The sequence below is a fragment of the Tasmannia lanceolata genome, unplaced genomic scaffold (genome assembly GCF_043159265.1).
Source record: "Tasmannia lanceolata isolate RefF3 unplaced genomic scaffold, GAP_Taslan_0.1 ptg000015l, whole genome shotgun sequence".
NCBI classification, from domain to species: Eukaryota; Viridiplantae; Streptophyta; class Magnoliopsida; order Canellales; family Winteraceae; genus Tasmannia; species Tasmannia lanceolata.
Window position 1 is genome coordinate 22,242,238 of NW_027518692.1, and position 19,013 is coordinate 22,261,250.

A 19,013-nucleotide genomic window follows, 5' to 3' on the forward strand; every position below is an offset into this window, starting at 1 on the left:
AACAATTAACTCCCTAATTAAATCCTAAAATCTCTCTCTCTCTCTCTCTCTCTCTCTCTCTCTCTCTCTCTCTCTCTCTCTCTCTCTCTCTATCTTGCATAATCACCTGTCTTTTGCTAGTTAAATTAAAGCATTGGTCTCACCCAAGAGCTAGAGTTGTTTATGGAGTAGATAAAATTTTGTTTTGAAAATTGACTTTGAAATACAAGTATTTTTGTTAAGATTGCAACTTGGGTTGAGTTTTACTCAACTCGATTCTGCCCGTTCCATAAATAACCTGGTCAGGTTACTATTACAATCCACCCCCTTAAAGGGCCCAACATCCTCGTTGGCACATCGTAGTAGAGGAGGTACGGCTCTGATACTATATTTGTAACGCCCCGACGCAACCGTGTAGATATTGTCTGGTTCTAAGCCACAGCCATCCCCGGTTTTGTTTTTCCCGAAGAAAACGTGTCTACACAGGGAATGGGGGTCTACAACTTATAGCCCAGGAACTTTCGCTCTCCGCTTTCGATGTGGGACTATTACAATCCACCCCCCTTAAAGGGTCCAACATCCTCGTTGACACATCGTACTAGAGAAGGTACGGCTCTAATACCATATTTGTAACGCCCCGACGTGACCATGTAGATATTGTCCGGTTCTAGGCCGCAACCCTCCCCGGTTTTGTTTTTCCCAAAGAACTTTCGCTCTCCGCTTCCGATGTGGGACTATTACAATTAGATTTGGTAGAGTTGTTGAAAAACATGACCCCATCTCGTGTTGGGTCGGGTTTATAGAAAAAACATAACTCAAAATCTGAAATCCTCCTTCACTCATATATGTTTACTATGATTTTCTTAAATATCTATTGATTTGAAAAAGTAATTTCCCTCTCAAATTGATGCACTGGATTACTTAGATTTTGGCACCTAAAAACAGCCGGTGATCTACTTGCCTTGGAAGGTTACCGGCTGTTCCACACGTGATAACTTATCAGGTAGCTATTCTCAGTTAAAAAAGGGGGGCGAATAGGAGAATGGCCTGAGGCTAATTTATCAGCTCCCCTCTAGCACAAATTAGTGGTGCAACTCGGGTCAGGTTCAACCCGAAAATAGGTCGAGCCAGGTTGGGTTGAGTTCGGGTTGAGTTCGGGACAGGTTCGGGTTGAGGGTTTGGAGACGAGCGAAACCCGACATTTTTTATTTAAGTAAGCTTAAAAAGTCGGATTGGGTCTGGTTCGGGTTGGGAAAATGGGTTCATCGGGTTGGAACTCAGGTGGGTTTAGGGTTGTAAAAAAGGGTTCATCGGGTCAGGTTTGTTTCTTAAAAAGTTTATAAAGCAAGAGAGGGTATATCCGTCATTTTATCTTTGACTGAAACCGTCCCTCTTACGGAAAACCTTCACCGCTTATTTTTTTCTCCCTCCATAATTTGTTCCTTCCATAAAACCTCTCTTTTAAATACCCGCTTTTTCGCGGTATCTTATTTTACATTGGCTTGAAAATCCAAAACCCTCGCTTGCAAAAAAACCCTAGTTTTTCCTACTCTGAAATGGCGAACCCTAGCTCTTGGATTCCGCATGTTGAATCTTTCGTAGATTCTTCTCGCCCTTCGAATCAGCAGGTAAACTCTCTGCATCGAATTCCACTTTACCAAATCTCTAAATTTTGCTTTATTCCAAGAAAAAAATCTCGTTACAAGCCGAACTTATTTTGCAAAAGACTAGAATAATCGATCCTGTTTTCTTTCTTTCTACTCGATCAAATCTGGAATTAGGTTTCATTCGACTGTTCTTACTCTCCTTTTCAGTATATTTTTCTATGTAGTTTACTGTAAATATGGAATTAGGTTTTAATTGTATTCTCTTTGTTTCTGTTTGTGAAATAAACAATTACTCCAAAAGCTTCCTTTGTTAGAGTTGATGCTATTTAATCCTTTATGGGTTTTGCTTGCGGCACTCGTTAAAGTGCATTGTGAGCTTAATTTTCCACATGTTTTCAGACATTTTTTTATTATCAAAACATGTGTGAAATGATTGTAAATTTATTCAATACACCCCTTATGTGCGGCCCTCTTTCTTTGGGTTGGCTGTACATGTGGCACATGTGACCCCTCTTTTGCATTGGCAGCACACGTGGATTTTTAATATCAAGGAGTTGTTTGGTTTAGAACCTAGGACCTGCCGTGAGACAATAGCTCTGATACCATGTGAAACAACCAATTACTCCAAAAGTTTAACTGTTAGAGTTGGTGCTATTTAATACTTTATACTTCAATACTGTTATATTTTAAGTTGTCCTGCTGATTCAGTTCACTTTGTTACAGGATGCAAGTCTGGATGCAGTTGCCGCACTACTAAAGAATGACCTCTTAACTATAGAAACCTTGGTGACTGCACACTATGTTCTTTCATGTACTACTAATTTCAATTTATTGTAATAGGTTGCTTACCCACTTTAATTCGGTTAGGTTAGAGAAATGGAAATGTATTTAACCACTACAGACAATGTCATTCGATCGAGAGGTATTTTTCTTCTTCCAGTGTATCTGGGTTGATGTAATTTGTTGTTCAATTTCACTTCTATAATGAATCCACTTTTCTCGTGATTTGATAGTGGTTGCTCTGGTTATATGTAGTATTTTTTCTTGATAACCATTAGGGGCTGTGATTTTGAGGTGCAAATCTATCTCCCTATACTGATTGCATTTTGTGTTTTTGAAATAAGGTGGTTTTTTCAACATGATTCGGGTGTCTTACCAATGACCATTTCATTTTCTGCAAGATAAACAACGCCATTATTGTCTGCAACACCTATAAACAAATCATACAATTTAGAAGTTGACCTCTAATCCTTGTTACAAACTTGAGCTTGGAACAGTATACTCTGGAAATCTATGATTTAGAATGTGGGTATACATATGTACCCATATCCTAAATTTTCCTTTAGAAGCCAATGAGATTCCAAAAGCTGTGGGCTTGTTGCCAAAGTTATAGAATCGTGTGCTGATATAAAATCATGGTGGTGTTATCTGAATCTTATCTACAAATACAAAATCACTAAATCAGCTTATTCGTTAGGAATTAGAGCCCATATTCCTAAGGAATTAGAGTCTCTTACGAGTAATATGAGTGTTATGCCAGATGAGTTACCTGATGGGTTACCATGTATATAGTACACCCAACACCACATAGACCTCGTGTTGGGGTTAAGATTGCCTAAATTGCCATGCTAGGATTAGTACAAAAGAGCACGCCAAGTAGAGGAATTGATAAATAATGGATTTATTAGGGATTCAATGAGCGCATCCACTGTCTTAATATTGTTGACACTAAAGTAAGATGGGACGTGGCACACTTATGGATAGTCAAGTAATTAATATGATAACTCTCGATTAAGGCTCTTCTACTTCAAGATTGGATGCCATTCTAGATATGCCATATGGTGCCAAAGTTTTCTCTAAAATCAATTTGAAGGGTGGTTGTCATCAAATTTGGGTACGTTAAAGTGATGAATATTGAGCCGCATTCAAAATGGAACTGAGGCTTCATGAATAGTTCATTCTGCCATTGGATTTTTTAATACACCAAGTACTTTTATGCATTTGTTGAAAGAGATGCTCTATCCAATTATTGGAAGATTTGTAAAAGCATATCTTGCTAGTGTATAGTGCTGACAAAAAGGCTCATTCCCTCTACATGAAGTATTAGCAACTTCACGAAGACATGAGTTTTATGCTAATCTAAAGGAGTCTAATTTTCTGACAGACTAATTGATATTTTTGGGACAACTTCACTAAGCCTTTGACTAAAGCCAAACTAAATGACATTTGTAACAAGCTTGGAATGTATAATATCTACATTCCAGCTCGAGGAGGAGTATTAGATGTATGAGTGCGTGTTATGTACATGCCTAAGGGCATAGTGGTCATTTGTATGTTCTCTCTTTTATATAAATACATAAGTGAGGGGGAGCACACCCTAACTCACTAACTCTTCTTTCATTCTCTTTTCTCCTTCTCTCCAACACCATAAAACCACCCCTTATTCATTCCTCAACATACCTCCAATACCAGATGACCTCGGATTGCCTATGCCGGATCCATCGAAATTCAATTTTAGACTCCCTTGTGTAGGAGGCAACCATACGTGGCTTACTTTTGGTTCATTGGATTGGTAACCTCGCGACATATTTCTTTCCATCCATGCCACAACTCGTATGCCGATATGAAACTAAAGCAAGGTAAGGTTTTTACCCAAGAAATAGTTAAGGCAATCACTTTATTGAAAATGAACTTAGCTCCTGTAGAATATCCTTTGAAAATCCTAGCATTTCTTTCCTTCCATAATATCCAAATAGTAGCAAGGCATGAGACTTGCTACAAAATCTTTCCTTTTTTCTTCCATGGAGCAATTGGGCAACTTTCCCAATGTTCCATGAGTTTTGCCAGGAGTGGTTAGTCAGTTCATGAGTTCTCCTCGTGTCTCTCATTGGGTAGCATTGATTTAGATCATTAAGTATTTGAAGTGTGCACTAAGAAAAGGCTTGTGTTTCAAGAAATATGGTTATGAGAAAATAGAGGGGCTTACTGATGGAGATTGGGCATGGTATCCAGCAGACAGTAGGTCAACTGCTGGATAATGTACATTTGTCGGAGGTAATTTGGTGTCTTGGGGAAGTAAGAAGCAAGATATTGTAGCCAAATCTAGCGTAGAAGCAGAATACCGAGTTATGTCTTATACAAGTGGAGAACTAATTTGATTACGCTCCTTATCAAAGATTGGTATTTCACCTTCATGTCCAGTACAATTATATTGCGATAACAAAGATGGAATCCATATCGCTACAAATCCAGTCTTCCATGAGTGAATCAAGCATATTGAAGTTGACTGCCACTTCATTCGTCAGAGAATTCTAAAAGCTGAAATATGCACAGTGTTCACTCGAATTTTATTTGTTCACCAAACTGTTGGGGCCTGCTAAGTTGAAAGATGTTTGTGACAAGCTAGTAATGTATGATCTATGATTTGGCCGACACTTTGCATTTATTGCCGACTCACGTGTCCAGCAGTGTCCGACACGACACGCGTGTCCACACGTGTCGACACTCCTTTAGACACTTTTACTTGTATTGCTGGAAGTGGTAGACTTAATGTGGGTGTGTGGACATGTTTTTGTAGCGTGTCAAGTGTGACATTCTGTTTTTTTATTGAATATTGTGTTTACCTCATTTAGACAACTCGTATCCATGGCGAAACTGGACACACGAATCCATATCCACAAATCATGATTACATATACTTTCTATTTTAGTCGTGTCCCCGTTTCTAAAGTTTGGGGGTTTGCCGTAACCGACACTCCGTGTCCGTGTCGACACACGACACTCGTGTCCGTGTCCACAAATCATAGTGTATGATATATACATTCCATCTTGATGGGGAGTGTTAGACATATTTTACTTATTAGGGGTATATTTATCATTATATATAATCACACCCACACACGCGCGCACGCGTGCGCGTACACACACACACACACACACACACACATATATATATATATATATATATATATATATATATATAGAGAGAGAGAGAGAGAGAGAGAGAGAGAGAGAGAGCTACACACTCGTGTAGCTAACTTAGCTACAGCCCCGACTTAAAATACAGTGGGGGCCCACATTGTTTGGGTGATGCAAACCATTCATTTGATGGGCCCTCACATAGATAGGGTGTGCCCAAAAAATCAGCTCCATAGGATCATCCCAACCCTACGATTTGTGGAGGCAAAAATGGACGTGTAAAAACCTTCACAAATCTGTCCATTTTTGCCTCCACAGTTTGAAGGGTTGGGATGATCCTATGGAGCTGATTTTTTGGGCACACCCTATCAATGTGAGGGCCTATCAAATGAATGGTTTGGATCACCCAAACAATGTGGGCCCACTGTATTTTAAGCCGGCGGTGTAGCTAAGTGGCTAAGTTAGCTACACGAGTGTGTAGAGATTTGTGAAGGTTTTTACACGTCAATTTTTGCCTCCACAAATCGTAGGGTTGGGATGATCCTATGCCTCAAATGAAAGGTTTGCATCACCCAAACAATGTGGGGCCCACTGTATTTTAAGCCGTCGGTGTAGCTAAGTTAGTTACACGAGTGTGTAGCTACACTTCTCTCTCTCTCTCTCTATATATATATATATTCTGTGTGGGAGAGAGACTAACTATCACACAGCCATTTCTCTCTTCTCTCTCATTTCTTCTCTTCTCCTCCCCTCACCACTCAATGTAGAAGATAACAATTTCACCTATCAAAAAAGAAAGGGAGAAAAACAAAGAAAAAACCAAAAGCATAGACTGATGATAGGCTTTGATTATTACATATCCAAATCCATGCAATGCAAATTGGAACATATAGGGCACACAACTAAAAATAATGAGAGATTCAAAGAATTGTAAAACTAAGGTGCTCATTATACTTCTACATTTTATTTTGAATGGGTAGGGATAAAATCATTTGCGTGTAACCGGTATCTCATTTTAATCCTATTTTTTTTCTGCTATGTGTTTTATATTCTTTGAGCCCTTAATCACCTTTTATGCTGTACCTGATGAATATAACTAAGGTGCACCGCTTAAGATGGTTTTGGCATATCCAACGTGGGCCTTCGGATTATCCAGTGAGAAGAAGTGTGAGAAGAAGTGACTCGTGCCAAGTTGATGGAGTAAAAAGAGGTAGGGGCAGACCTTGGAGAGGATAGAATGGAAGAAAATGATCCATGTAGACGAACCCAACTAGTGTTAGGAGTAGACTTAGTCAATTTTGAGCAGGGTAGATCCTTTCACCTTCTTCATGAAAATTTTCTAAAGGATTCGTTAGCCAACCCAACTAGTTTGGGACAAAGGCTTAGTTGAGTTGAGTTGAGTTGTGTTATTTTCTGCCCTGTGTTTAATATTCTGTAAGCCATTTATTCACTTTTTTTTATGCATACCTGATGAATATATTTCTTGTCATGTCACAATTTTGCACATTATACTTGTACGATTTATATTGAATGTGTCGGGATGAAGTCATTTACTGCTATCTCATTCTAATCCTTTTTTTGTTTGTTTTTTTCTGCTGTGTGTTTTATATTCTTTGAGCCCTTAATCACCTTTTTGTGCTGTACCCGATGAATATGTTTCTGTCATGTCACAATTGTCTACATTAATTCAATTTCAGGTGTCCTTCTTCTAGCAGAAGTACTTAAACGCATTATATCAAAGCCTCTAGACAGTGCTACTATACACAGTTTAATGGGATTCTTCACATCAAGACTGGTAAGGTGGATTTTTCTTTGGGAATCCGTTAATCCTGTTTGAAGATAAAATAAATGGTTTGACTTCTTCGTTGTGTACTGCGTCATTGTTTTTAATGTTTATGGTCTCTAAATTTATTCCCTTTTTTTTTTTCTTTTTTTGAATTAGTATTCCCGTTTATTATGTGTTGTAATCCTTGTTTCTACATATCTTTTGCCCAATTCCTTATTTCCTCGAAGTGGATGATATGGGACCTCTTAACTTGTATCAGCAGTTGCTTTGATTATACGACAATCGACACGAATCCGTGTCTACAAATCACAGATTTTCTTTTCCCTGTAATTGTCTTCATGGCTATGTTCCTGGTGCTCAGTTTTATTTCCTTTCTGCATGTTTTTTTCCTCTCTTCATTAAACTTTTTGTCTTGCTTAGTCAATTTGAGCCGGGTAGATCCTTTCACCTTCTTCATGAAAATTTTCTAATGGATTCATGAGCCGACCCCAACGAGTTTGGAACAAAGACTTAGTTGAGTTGTATTAAACTTTTTGTCTTCCTTTTATAGTCGAGATTTAGTCAAATTTAGTCATATTCGGTAAAAGGAATTTGGACACCACCCTTTATATTGATTAATCCCCAGGAAAGTTCATAAGTTTAATTTATGTCAAGACAGAATTTTACGAGTATTAGAATATTAGATTTGATCAGAAGATACTGAGTTTGACTGCTTTCTTATAAACATCCAATAGCAGGAAGTCCATGTCCGCAAGTACTGGAAATGAAGCATAAATTTCGAGCTACCTTTTGAGAGCGAGCCATTGTGGGGGCAACATTCATAATGGGTCAACATTGTAGGGCTTGTATAGCTTTACCTTATACCATTGTTCAGTGGATCAGGAAGCATTTTAAAGCAACTATCTCTGGCCTACTTTGACTGCCGATAGAAATTTTCTGAAAGTATCCACATCTAGCTCATTTTATGTCAGTTCTTAAAAAAAATACTTCTGCTGGATCTCCTGGACCAGCAGTTCATTTAATGCTAACCAGTTTGTTCTGTGGTGACATGTTCTCTTAGGCCCCATTCGTTTAAGATTATGACAACTGATTGTGAGAGTTGTTAGAGTGGAAATGAGAGAATGAGAAGAGTTAGAGACTAGCTCCCCCTCTCTATCATATTTATATATTAGAATTATGTACACTGACTAAACTGCCTCAGGCTTATTACATATGTCTAACACTCCCCCTCAAGCTGGAATGTAGATATTATACATTCCTGGCTTGTTACAAAATGTCATGGAGTTTAGCTTTGCTTAAGGGCTTGGTAAACACATCTGCTAGCAGATCTATAGATCGAGTGAAGACAATCTACCTCAATATGCTTAGTCATCTCATGAAATACAGGATTAGTAGCAATGTAAATGGCATCTTTATTATCATAATAAAGCTGTGCTGGAAATGACAATGAAAAACCAATCTCAGATAGGAGAGATCGTAGCCAGAGAAGCTCTCCACTCGTGTGTACATAGCTCGATACTCTGCTTCTGCACTAGACTTGAAACTATATCCTGCTTTTTACTTCGCCATGATACAAGGTTCCCCCCAACAAAGGTACAATATCCTGTGGTGGATCTCCTGTCTGCTGGAGAACCTGCCCAATCTGCATCACAAAAGCCTTCTACACGGTTATGTCCATGTTTCTTAAATAAAAGACCTTTCCCTGGTGCCCCCTTCAGTGGTGCCCCTTTAGATAGCGAAGGATCTGAACTACCGCTGCCTAGTGAGAAGTGCTTTGTGCACTCATAAACTGACTAACCACTCCAACTGCATACGAAATGTCTGGGTGAGAAACAGTAAGGTAGATAAGCTTCCCAACTAGTCGGCGATATCTACCAGGATCATCCATCAAGTCTTCTTCTATTTTAAGTTTAGTATTAGGGTCCATAGGCACAATAGCTGGTTTCATCCCTGTGGAACCAGTCTCCTACAAATCTAGCACATATTTTCTCTACGAGAGAGATAGACTAGTACCAGAGTATGCAACCTCAATCCCCATGAAATATCGAATTTGTCCAAGATCCTTTGCAGCAAATTCTTTTTTGTAGGAACACCTTCAACCTCTGTATGCCAGTAGTATCAGTCCTTGTAATGATGATATCGTCTACATAAACAATGAGTAGGACATGCCCTGCTTCTGAACTGCAGCGGAACACAGAGTGATCTACAACACACTGTCGCATACCAAATCTCGTAATCGCATAACTAAAGCATCCAAACCATGCTCTTGGGGATTGTTTTAGTCCATACAAGGACTTATGAAGTCTGCAAACTGAGGAGTACATCTCCCCTTGAGAACATACCTTGGAGGTTGCTCCATATACATCTCCTCAGTCAAATGTCCATGAAAAGAAGGCATTCTTGACATCTAGCTGATATAGGGGCCAACCTGATTGACAACGAGGGAGATAAAATTGACTCTGGCAGACGGAATGTTGGCCACTGGGGAGAATGTCTCTGTGTAGTCAAGTCCATATGTCCATGTGTAGCCCTTAGCGACAAGGCGCCCCTTAAGTCGCTCAATGGTTCCATCTGGCAAGTGTTTGATGGCAAATACCCAGCGATAGCCAACATCCTGAGCCTCCGAATGAAGCAGAACCACATCCAAGGTATGATTAGTCTGAAGTGTAGCCATTTCAGCATCCATAGCAGCACGCCGGCCAGGGTGAGCTAGTGCCTCTTGGACATTCCTTGGCAAAGAGATAGAAGGCAAAGAGGGGACAAAACTGCGAAAGCAAGTGGTGAGATGCTCATAAGAAACAACGGAAGAAATATGATGAGCAGTCTGGCGAGATCTTGTACGAAATGCAATAGGAGAATCAACTGAAGTAGTAGGGCTAGAAACAATAGGTACCTGAGGGGCAGCAACTAGGATCTCTGTCTAAGAGGAAATCTGTTGGGGCACAACATCATATGTCGTTTGTTTCACTCGACGATGACAGACCTTAGTAACAGGTGGTGGACACGGTGTATCTGTAGGATGACAAGGATGATCAACAGGGTCTGGAAGGACTGGTATAGGAAGAGGAATTAGCTGCGTGGAAATGACAGAAGTATCTCCTGTAGAAGGAGGAAAGAACGGCTTCGACTAAAAGAAAGTGACATCAGCTACAAACATACGTCTTAATCGTGAACTATAGCAACGATAGCCTTTCTAGGTACGAGAGTATCCCAGGAATACACTTTCCTGCCTTGGGATCCAATTTATCAGGACCTGGAGAGAGATTATGGACAAAACAGACACATCCGATCACTCGTAGACTCACAGAAAACTGCTCACCAGTCGGATGAAGGATGGAAAAGGGGGTAGATCCATCTAGAACGGAGAATGGAAGGCGGTTAGCCAAGAAGTAGGCATTGAGTACAACATCACTCCAATAAGGCTTAGGAACTCGCATCTGGAATAGCATAGAGCGTTTGATGTTAAGAAGGTATCGTAGTTTGCGCTCAACCGTACCATGTTGTTGGGAGGTATGAGCGCAGGAAGATTAGTGCACAATACCACGGCTGGATAACTTTGTATAGAAGTATTTCCTAGTATTGTCAGTGCGCAAACATTTAATATGACACTTGTATTGATTAGTGATTTCAGCATAAAATGTGAGAAAAACATGAAAAACTTGAGAGTGATCTTTAAGCAAATACAGCCAAGTAACACGAGAATAGTCATCCACAAACACAATAAAGTATCTGTAACCAGAATTTGACATAATCCGTGAAGGATCCCATACATCTGAATGAATTAAATCAAAAGGACTCATAACACGACTAACAACTCTAGAGGGAAAAGAAACACGACAGTGCTTCCTGAGTTCACAAGATTCGCAATCAAAAGGAATAGTAGACGGAACAATGAACGACTGACGAAGCTTCTGCATAGAGGGGTGGCCCAAGCGACAATGCCACAAGTAGGAATCAACAGAACTGTGCAAATACGACGAGGCGGGCTATTGTCTAACCGGTAGAATCCGTCATGCTCACGGCCTTAGCCAATCGTCCTCCCAGTTGAGAGATCCTTAAAGACACAATAAGATGGAAAGAATGAGATAGAGCAGTTTAAATGTTTTGTAATTTGACTAACAGAAATAAGATTAAAAGGAGATTTATGAACACAAAACATAAGACAAAGTAAGCCCATAATAGGGTGAAAGAGTACCGATACCCGAGATTGGGGTGGACGTCCCATCGGCTAGAGTTACTGAGTGATAATCAGGTGGAAAAGGACAAAATAACTAAGAGAAGAGGAATTACTAGTGAGATGTTTCGAAGCCCCAGAATCAATGATCCAGGAGCTGGAAGTTCTAAGAAGACATGCCTGAGAACTACTTGGCTGGGCAAAACTCGCAGTAGCTGGGCGGCTGTTCAACTGAAGATGCTGAAACTATCATAATTAGCCCGTGAAATGATAAGAGAATCTGTAGCAGGGCAGGCGTCGAGTTAGCTGGGACAGAAGTATTAGGCAGACTGACAGCAGTAATGTGAGCTGAACGAGAAGGTCGAAGCTCGAGATGTAGCTGAAAACAAATATCAATATGGTGGCCCTCTCACTGACAATGAGTGCAAAAAGAGCGGCTACGACCGCCACCAAGGCGACCACCGCCACGTCCTCCACGACCTCGTCCACTACTAAAGGAGGCACCACCACGGCTCGAACGACTAATGCTATCGTATGCTGCAAGAGCTGAGCCATCAACATAAACAATTACCGAGGAGTCACTTGAAGAGCACTGCTGAACGCGAGAATAGACCTCCAGAAGTGAAAGAATAGATCCAGATCCAATAATCTGCTGACGAAGATGTGTGTACTCGGGACCCAAACTCTCAAGGTAATGAACGACACGCATCTGGTCCGTCTGGCGAGCGGCAACAGTAAGATCAGATGTGAGAGGCATAAATACATCAAGTTGTTGGCAGAGGGCTACGAACTGACTGTAGTAGGTAGCAATAGACATATCTCCACGGTGAAATCGTATCCACTTAGAGTACGTGGAGCAGATATGGCTGATGTTGGCCACACCAGAATAAAGAAGGGTCGTCTGATCCCAGACCTGCTTCGATGTAGGAAGGCGAAGCAGGAAGAAGCATCAAGGGACCAACAATATGAGAGGCCATACTCTGGCAAAGTAGTGTACGGACTAGGGCATCCTATTGTTCCCACCTATCATAGGTAGGATCAATAGTAGGAGGAGGATCATGACGAATGATGTGGGCCTTTCCACGAGCAACGAGATAAGTCTCGATTGCAACCTTCCAAGTCACATAGTTTGTCCCATCTAATTTGACAGTGTTCATCTGTAGGAATGAACCATCCATAGAGACGAAAGAAGAAGAAGACGAAGGAGAGGGTGTCGTACGGACCCCATGGGTCACGCCAGTAGATGGATTCTCAATAATAGGATCCATAACGACAAACACGAAGTGATAAATGACAACCCTGACTATGTGGCTCAGAAAACAAATATAAATGAAAAGAGGGACAAACTAAATGAGGAAGAACACACTAAATGTGGCTCCAACGAGAACAAACACATGAAGTAAATCACAATAAGGCATCCATAGGAAACATATACAAAGCCGCGAACGAGAGAAAAGGAAAAAGGCATGATAGAATGGTAATCTAGTGCATCAGGGCACTAAGAAAACTAGAAAAAGCTGCTAAGGAATAGAAAATAGGCGATTTAAATGATGGTTAGGGGTAGGGTTTAAGAACAAGGAAGTAGAATAAGGTGGGAGCAGCGTTTTAGAACATGTGTTGGGGTAGGATAGAGGGTACGATATTGATTTGGGTAAGGGAGAGGGGATGCGGCACTGATTTGGGGTTGGAGGGGGCGGCACTATTCAAGGTATTGTTCACAGGCACTATTCACAGTACTGTTCACGACACTATTCACGAGTACTGTTCACGGCACTATTCACGATACTGTTCACGGGTTAGGGTTTGGAAAGGATAGATTGATGGATTTGGGTTAGGTTAGGGCTAGGATTAGAGTTAGGGTTATGGTTTTGGAGTGGAATCGTCGATCTTCAATCTGGAGCTTCGCTTGGGTTTGTGGTAGTTACGGATGGGTTTTTCCGAGAGAGAGAGAGAGGGAGGAGAGGGATCAGAAGTAGAGGGGAGGCGGACGTGGTCCCTAGGGCATCGTAACCCTAGAGCTCTGATACCATGTTAGAGTGGAAATGAGAGAATGAGAAGAGTTAGAGACTAGCTCCCCCTTTCTATCATATTTATATATTAGAATTATGTACAACGACTAAACTGCCCTCAGGCTTATTACATATGTCTAACAAGAGTTAACCCGATTATTGGACTCAAATTTAGCTTCAGTAGTATTGATATTGCATGAACATAGATGGGGGTGGTAGTTAAGAATAATAATCTCCTTGTTACCTGATTATACAGTTTCTAGAGCTATATTGCATTCAGTAAAACTATCAACATTGTCACTATTATTTAAGATATATATATATATATATATATATATATATATATATATATATATATATATATATATATATATATATGAGGAAAGTGTTTCTGCGCAGCTGCTTAGATAGCTTATCTGAGCAGCGGCTTCAAAAACTCATGTGGCCCCACATTTTTGGGGTGATCCAAAGCATTCATTTGGAAGGCCCTTCCATGGATAGGGTGTGTACAAAAAACGAGCCCTTTAGGATCATCCTAACCCTGCCATTTGTGGAGGGAAAAAATGGTCAGAAACAGTGTCTGTCCATTTTCCCCTCCACCTTTGATTGGGTTAGGATGATCCTATAGCGCTGATTTTTGGTACACACCCTATCCATGGAAGGGCCTTTCAAATGAATGCTTTGGATCACCCCAAAAATGTGGGCCACATGAGTTTTTGAAGCAGCTGCTCAGATAAGCTATTGGAGCAGCTGCGCAGGAACACTATTCTCTCTCTCTCTCTCTCTCTATATATATATATATATATAGATATATATATAGATAGAGAGAGAGAGAGGAGAAGGTACTCCCTGGAGTAGATAACTTATCTACTCCCTACCTTAAAATAACAGTTGGGGCCACATTGTTTGGGTGATCCAAAGCATTCATTTGATGGGCCCTCACATAGATAGGGTGTGCCCAAAAAATCAGCTCGATAGGATCATCCTAACCCTATGAACTGTGGAGGCAAAAATGGACGTGTATAAACCTGCACAAATCTGTCCATTTTTTGCCTCCACAGTTCATAGGGTTAGGATGATCCTATCGAGCTAATTTTTGGGCACACCCTATCTATGTGAGGGCCCATCAAATGAATGCTTTGGATCACCCAAACAATGTGGCCCCAACTGTTATTTTAAGGTAGGGAGTAGATAAGTTATCTACTCCAGGGAGTACCTTCTCTTTTCTCATATATATATATATATATATGGGGAAAGTGACTATGAGTGGCCCCTCATATAAGCTTATATGAGGTGACGGCTAGAAACACGGTGGGCCCACATTTTTGGGGTGATCCAAAATTCCAAACCATTCATTTGATAGGCCCTGCTATAGATAGGGTGTGCCCAAAAAATCAGCTCCATAGGATCATCCCAACCCTTCGAACTGTGGAGGTGAAAATGCGTGGGTATAAATTTGTCCATTTTTCACCTCCACAGCTTGAAGGGTTTGGATGATCCTATGGAGCTGATTTTTTGGGCACACCCTATCTATGTCAGGGCCTATCAATTAAATGGTTTGGATCACCAAAAAAATGTGGGCCCTCCGTGTTTCTAGCTGTCACCTCATATAAGCTTATATGAGGGGCCACTCATAGTCACTTCTCCTTATATATATATATATATATATATATATATATATATATATATATATATATATATATATATATATATGAGGAAAGTGTTTCTGCGCACAAGTGGCATAAAGAGCCACCGATTGGTTCGTATGGTGGGTCCACCTCTGCGGTGTCCACAAAAAGCGACCAATTGGTGGCTTTTTAAGCCACTTGTGCGCATGGAGCTCTCTGCGCACGTGTGCAGAAACACTTTTCACACACACACACACACACATATACTTCTGCTATAATTTTCACTCGTCTTCACCATTTGTACGCAATTTTCATTTTTGAACCAGGCAGATTGGCAAGCTTTACGTGGGGCACTTCTTGGTTGCTTGGCACTTCTGACTAGAAAGACGAATGTTGGTAGGGTCTTAGACAGTGATTCAACAATTCTCGCCAATTCATTTTTACAGACCCTACAAGTGCAGTCTTTAGCATTTCATGACCGTAAGGTAAGACCTCTTGAGTTGTTTGTTTCAAAGTTTGAACGGTTGCTGGTGTAAGAAGGGTTGTGTTCTATATTTTACTGGATTTTTCATTTTGTAAAGTCTTAACAACTTGACATCTCTCTTCTGTAATGTTCCTGCAGCTATGCTTTGAAGTTCTTGCATGCCTTTTAGATCATTACCCCGATGCCTTTGTAGCACTGGTACTATTTTCAATCTTGCTTTTTCCCTACTTGGGCATTGCATAGAGTGAGCCTTTTTCATTGCACATAGATGCATATCAGCACGGGAATATCTCACCTATATGTGCTATATACATACATCAAGGTTTCAAACATCGGTTTTCAGTTTGAACTTCTGTCTCCACCGAAATATAAGTACTTCATAAAGTCCATGAAAGTTGTGTAAATCTTGTCAAAATCATAGAAGTCCATGCAGAGGATGGAAATTTAAGTTGAAACTTCAAGTAATGCGAAGCGCAAATAAACACTTAGAATCCATCACATAAGGAAGACAACAATCCACAATGGAATAACAAGATCGAACGCCTAGTGACATGTCCGGCAATGAAAAATAGTAAGTTTTATTCTAAATATGAAATGTTATACAACCACATAAATATATATTTTAAATAAACACATAATATATGGAAAAAAGCCACTCGTTCATGTCTTTCCTTAAGGTAAAGGTCTTATGCCTATGCATACAATAGGGATACAAGTATACAATGGGTACAATGTAGTGACCGCACATCCCTAAGGACCCTAATTCCATGTCAATACCACAGAAAGTTATGGGATAAATACAAGTATACATTGAGTCACCAACATAAATGAGTACAATATAGTGACCACTCATCCCCAAGGACCCTTATCCTATGTTAATACCCCAAAATTACGGGATAACTCAAATCCTTTATCCATATCTCGGTGGTTACAATGCATTTGTTGATGAATCTAGTTCTCAATTTACAAATAGTAATCCTGCCACCGCATGCTAGGCAAGTAACACTGCTTGTACTGTTGGGCATATTGATTAAGGATATAATACTCAACGTGCGTGAGCATTCCAAATCTGAGTACATGACATGAGCTTTAGGATGCGGCCCATATGTCATACCCATATGACCTTCTAGTCCTGCTCTATGACTGTGTCACTGTGGCATCTGTACATATACTCATATGAAGCAGTTGAACCCCATTGTGGAGACCCATGTTGGGAGCTCCCTTTTACTATCGGATGAAGAAAGGGGTCGCTTTAGAGAGCTCTTCGGGAATGCGAACGGTCCGTTGAATGAACGGTTCACATATCTTTGGAATATAGAGTCACCACCTAGGAAGTTTAGGGGTTTTAGGGCCCTGGATCGACTCTGATCATGAATGATCTGCGTAATCCAAAGAATAGGTGTGACGAGGTCGAAAGGTGTTAGGTACCAACCCGTCGTCCAATCGTGTGATTGGTCTCTACTAAAACATTCTCCATTACTTTTAGAAAGCATTATTCATTAAGGAATTTCACCGATCATGTTTATATCATGCAAGCATGGTTTTAAATTTCGGCCAAAATACCGAAATTTCGGATTTCGGCTGGGACCGAAATTTAAAAATTTCGGCCCAAATTCTAAGATTTCCACCGAAATTTCATTTTCAGCTGAGGCCGAAACCAAAACTGAAATTTCAATCCTTGCATGCAAGTATCGCTAGCTATATAGAAGCAGATTTCATTAAAAAAATTTCATCAAACACGTGATAGGTAGACAAGTGTGGCTAGCATATATAGCAACAGATTTCATCGAGGAATTTCATCAAACTTATGATATGCAGACATGGTAAGGTGGCTAACATATATAGCGGCAGATTTCATTAAGGAATTTCATCAAACATGTGATAGACAAACAAATGTGGTTAGCATATATAGAAGTAGAGCAGAAAGATAGAGATTATTGTAAAGTGAAAGAGGAAAGGAAAAAATACAGGACCTGCTACATTCTTCCCTTCCTCTGAATCTGATTTAGTTCCAATATTAAGTGAGGGGTTCAGAGTAGGAGAAGCTGACTGATCATCTGTGAGAAATTCTTCCTTCCTCATTTGCTACAACAAGGAGCAACTGAAATGCTGGGAGGATATGATTATCTGCCCAAAACATCAAAGGTTTAAGGAGGGATGAACCTCCCAAGCAGAAAACAAAGCTCGACGAGACTTCTACATGCCTACTTTGTTCAAACCAGTGAGTGTAGAAATCTCATCGGGAGAAAATCAAGCGAAAGGAAATAAAGTTACAACAAAATTCCATTCCAGGAAGCCAAAGTGAAAAACAAAGATTGTACCTAGATAATTAAGACTATAGAAAATGAAGATTTAAAAGAGATAAAGTTCTACTAAAGAAAGATAATTGGAGTAAAACGGAGATTAAACTAGATTAAACTACTAAAGAAAGATTAAAATGCTGGAAGAAAGGAGGGTAAACTTCAAAAGGAGATTCAACTAGGAAATGGAGATTTAAAAGAGAAAGATATACTAAAGAAGGATAAAAATGCAGGAAGGAGTTTAAACTATTTTTATTGAATCTAAAGCAGAAATCTAAGCACCAATACACACTTAGAAATCATCATATAAGCAAGACAACCATCCATAGTGGTTTAAGGTGTTACCTGAACTTGGTGGAGTCAACTCAGTTTTTGCCCTCTTTTGTTTGACTTGAAACTTGGTTGTGTCAACTCAGTTTTTACCGAGTCGATTTAAAACTTGAAATGCTAAGCACAGTAAGTTAAAAACATATTCAGGTTGGCCAAGACAGAGCTCATTTACGCCTTTGAATTATTTCTGTTTTAGGTCCTCGTTCTTAGTAATTGCATTGCACACTTGTTAGACAATCATGTAGTTTATGATATTCATCAAACTGCTCCTTTTATTGTAGGGAGATCACCTTGTTTATGGGATATGTGAATCAATTGATGAAGAAAAGGATCCCCGATGCTTAATGATTACGTTTCATATTGTTGAAAGTCTTGTGAAGGTATTTCCAGATCCATTTGGTCCAGTGGCGAGTTTTGCAGGGGATCTTTTCGAAATTCTGGGCCGTTATTTTCCCATCTATTTCACCCATGTAAGATTTGTGAAGAGAAGTCAACATTCACATTATGAGCCATTTGTTATTATTTTTTAGTTTTTTTTATTTCATATGATTATAGCTAGCATGTATTACATAGTTATCCTTCAGCTTTTATCCATATTTATTTGAAAAACATTACTACTATCGTTCTTCTTGGTTGATATTTTCTTGGAAACGGATTGAGACACATAAAATGAGTTTTTAGAGTAGGAGTATGCCTGACTCTTTGTTAGATTATGTGTGCTATCTTTGCTTTATTCATGCATTGTCTATCTTCTAGTTGTCTCATAGCTGGACTGTGCTACCTCGCGTTGGAATTAGGT

At 39.9% G+C, this 19,013-nt stretch overlaps 1 protein-coding gene across 4 annotated transcripts in view; it reads left to right on the top strand.

The window, feature by feature from the left end:
• Positions 1–1,387: 1,387 nt before the first annotated feature.
• MET18 (ARM repeat superfamily protein) overlaps positions 1,388–19,013 on the top strand; it is a 59,287-nt gene continuing 41,661 nt past the window's right edge. The window contains exons 1-7 of one of the 4 annotated variants that reach the window (XM_077354080.1): positions 1,388–1,607; positions 2,310–2,372; positions 2,454–2,508; positions 7,201–7,298; positions 15,427–15,585; positions 15,723–15,782; positions 18,496–18,594. In XM_077354080.1, coding sequence (XP_077210195.1) covers positions 1,536–1,607; positions 2,310–2,372; positions 2,454–2,508; positions 7,201–7,298; positions 15,427–15,585; positions 15,723–15,782; positions 18,496–18,594 — 606 coding nt within the window. In that variant the 5' untranslated portion in view covers positions 1,388–1,535. Of the gene's footprint in view, positions 1,608–2,309; positions 2,398–2,453; positions 2,509–7,200; positions 7,299–15,426; positions 15,586–15,722; positions 15,783–18,495; positions 18,685–19,013 lie in introns of those variants that run through there. The other 3 variants (XM_077354078.1, XM_077354079.1, XM_077354081.1) reach the window with 3 other exon arrangements.